Consider the following 3,157-nt stretch of genomic DNA (forward strand, 5'->3'; position numbering starts at 1 on the left):
CCCTACACCATACTGCTCTCTGACCAACAAAAGGAGAGATTTAACAAGGACCAAACGCAGCTGTGAGCTGTTGGTTCTGTGGCTGTCCCTATCTGGAATGAAAGCGGTTACTGGTGGATGTTTGAAACGTTGTGTGTTTCCTTTATGTGTTTGATTTAACATTCCTGACGTGTTCGCTCAACTGGGACGGAGCCAGTCTTCCTTGTTGCCCTTTTAAAATATATATCTGTTTTTTTATTGATTTCAGAGAGAAAGGGAGAGGGAGAGATGAAACATCAATGATGAGAATCACTGATGGGCTACCTCTTGCACGCCCCCTGCTGGGGTTCGAGACCACAACCCCGGCATGTGCCCTGACCTGGAATCCAACTGTGACCTCCTGGGCTCTTGTCGCCCTTTTTGCTCATCTCTCCTGGTAGTTGCCACGATCTGCCTGTACATGTAAACTTGTATCACCACTTTTCTTTTTCTCTTTTCTTTTTCCTTTTTGGTTAATCCTCACCCAAGGATATTTTTCCATTGATTTTTAGGGAGAATAGAAGAGAGAGGGAAAGACAGAGAGAAACATGGATGTGAGAGAAACACATCAATTGGTTGCCTCCTGCACGAGCCCTGACCAGGGCCCAGTCTTGGGAGGAGCCTGCAACCAAGGTATGTGCCCTTGACCGGAATCGAACCCGGGACCCTTTGGTCCACAGGTCAATGATCTTTCCACTGAGCCAAACTGGCCAGGGCGTATCTCCACTTTTTATTAATGTGGTAAAATATATAAAACATCAGATTTACTATTTTAAAGCTCCACTTTTTATTAATGTGGCAAAATATATAAAACATCAGATTTACTATTTTAAGCATTTTCCACTTCGAATCTGTAGGGCTCCTGAAGGCAGGCACCGTATCTCTCCCCGCTTGTCTCCCCGGCAACGCCCTGCCTACTGTTTAGGTACATCACACCGAATAAAGCTCTGGTGGATTTCGTAGCCCAGTGAGGTCAGCTATAAATCGGTCAGAAAGCTTACTGTTCGGAGGCTGAGAGACATGAACAATACATTTTTAATGTCCCTTCTACCCAGGCTTTTTCTCTTACTAGAGCCTGCAGCAGAGCTGGACTCTGACGGAGGGCGTGTGGTGTGTTTCACGCCTGGTGCTGTGGTGTGCAGGAAGCAGAGCGGACCCGTTATTTTCTAACCCTTACACTCCCGTGACCCTCGGGGCATAGGTCTTCTTTCTGAACCAGCTATAGTGAAGGGGAAATCGATGGTTTAACCAGCTTCATAACTCTAAGTCCCCTAGCAGGGCTTTGATTTCTCGTAAGCTAGTGATGGCTCAGACTGGCCCGGCCGGCCCACCACATCTTTCCTTTGGTCTCACATGCTGGCAGGTTCTCTGTGTTGGCTCCAGGCAAAGGAGAGACAGGAAGGTGAAGAGGACGCAGGGGTCAAAGGTGCTGTCAGATGAAGGGAGGAGAGCTCTCATTCCACCGGCACTTGTTTTGGATAATTTATCCTGCAGTTGAAGGAGCCCTCGGGGCACCCAGGTATCCCAAGGAATTAGGAAGCGTCTTGGTCATGAGCGCGCCCTTTAAACAGCTGAACTTGATTGCGAGCTAGGCCTCCCATCTGGCTGATCCGTTCACAGTGTTTCCTTTCTCCCTTCCTCCATTTATTTCATTCCTTCCTTCCTCCATTTGTTCACGCATCATTTATTGAATGTGGGCCAAGCCCTGGAGTTGGCCAACAGCTGTACCAGCCTCTGAAAACTTCAGTTGCAGGTCAAATCACACAGTGGGAATCATGCCTCGGAAGCAAGATGTGGTCTTAACTCTGAGGGTAGGAAGACAAAGTCCTGCCGGAGCATTTAGAATGGTTCTGGGATAACTACAACGATTGGCATTAAGAATAGCAGCTAACTTTAATAATGCGATACCTAACCTATGCCAGGCCCTGTCCTAAGCACTTTCTGTCACACATCTGATCTTCACAATGGTCCAGTGAAATGTGGGCACTGTTGTCCCATTTTACAGATGAGAAAACCGAGAGAGAAATTAGGTAGCTTGTCCGAGGTCATCAACTAGCAAATGGCCGAAGTTAGACCCAGGCCGCCCGTGCCACTGCTAGTGTAGATACTGCCTTGACATTGGAGGGCGGGACGAGGCAAGTTTCTCCCTTCCAGGTGGGCTTTGGTCGTGCTTGGTGAGGAAGGGGGTGTTGCCTGTGGTCAGCGCTGTGGAAGGGCAGGAGTGGAGTTCGCCTGCGAAGGCTCCGGCAGACCTTGCCAAGGTAGATTAATCCTGCATCTGTGTTAGCTTTGGCCCGAGCCCACGGATTTGCAGCAGCTGTTGGGAAATAAAAACTCAGACCCCTAGTCAAGTGCAAGGCCCAGTCCTCAGAACAGGAGGCCGATTCCACGTCACCCTGCTGGCCGGGCTGCTCGAAAATGGCCAGGTTGCTTTTCCCTGCGGCGTCTGCGGGTGCTGACTAATCCGGCCGGTGCTCCCGATGAGCTGGGCTTTGTAGTTTGCATTTTCACAGCCCGCCAGCTCCCCATCCCGGCCCTTTGGACATCTGCCTCATTGCTGTGTGGGTCACTGTGAAAGCCCTTCTGACCAGCATTCCTGGGACGATGGAGCTTCCACCACAAACTTGGGATCGCTAACCAGAACCAGCCGCCAGGCTGGGGAATCGGAACGTTTAAGTAACCCAGTGGCCCATTTTGTCATCCTTTTTGGTTTTTGCCAAGTTGAGCTAATATCGCCTCTTCTTCTCCTCCTCCTCCTCCTCCTCCTCCTTTTTCTTCTTTTAAATTTCATCTTTGTTGTCTTGCTTTTGAATTCAGTGAACTAATAATTATAAACACTTAGATTTCTGTGCTTTCAGGTTTTTGCTGTTCAATTCCCGGGTCAGGGCACATGCCCGGGTTGTGGGCTCCATCCTCAGAAGGCAGCGTGTAGGAGGCAGCCTGTTGATGATGATGTTTCTCTCTCATCAGTGTTTCTATCTCTCTATCCCTCTCCCTTCCTCTCTCTCTCAAAATTAATAAAAACATATTTTTATAAAAAAAGTCATTTGGTCTTTCCCAACTGCAGCCCCTCAGCCTTTTTGTCTCCTGAGTCCAATGGGATGTGAGCTCTTGCTCCATCCAGCCTCCTGGTTCGGAG

General features: G+C 49.1%; 1 protein-coding gene across 1 annotated transcript in view; it reads left to right on the forward strand.

Annotated features, from left to right (window-relative positions):
* NXN (nucleoredoxin) overlaps positions 1–3,157 on the forward strand; it is a 162,613-nt gene that overhangs the window by 120,149 nt on the left and 39,307 nt on the right. Inside the window, exon 3 of the mRNA XM_015566805.1 lies at positions 1,402–1,420. Within this exon, the coding sequence (XP_015422291.1) occupies positions 1,402–1,420 (19 nt within the window). The remainder of the gene's footprint in view (positions 1–1,401; positions 1,421–3,157) is intronic.

This window comes from Myotis davidii, unplaced genomic scaffold, assembly GCF_000327345.1.
Source record: "Myotis davidii unplaced genomic scaffold, ASM32734v1 scaffold363, whole genome shotgun sequence".
Lineage (NCBI taxonomy): Eukaryota > Metazoa > Chordata > Mammalia > Chiroptera > Vespertilionidae > Myotis > Myotis davidii.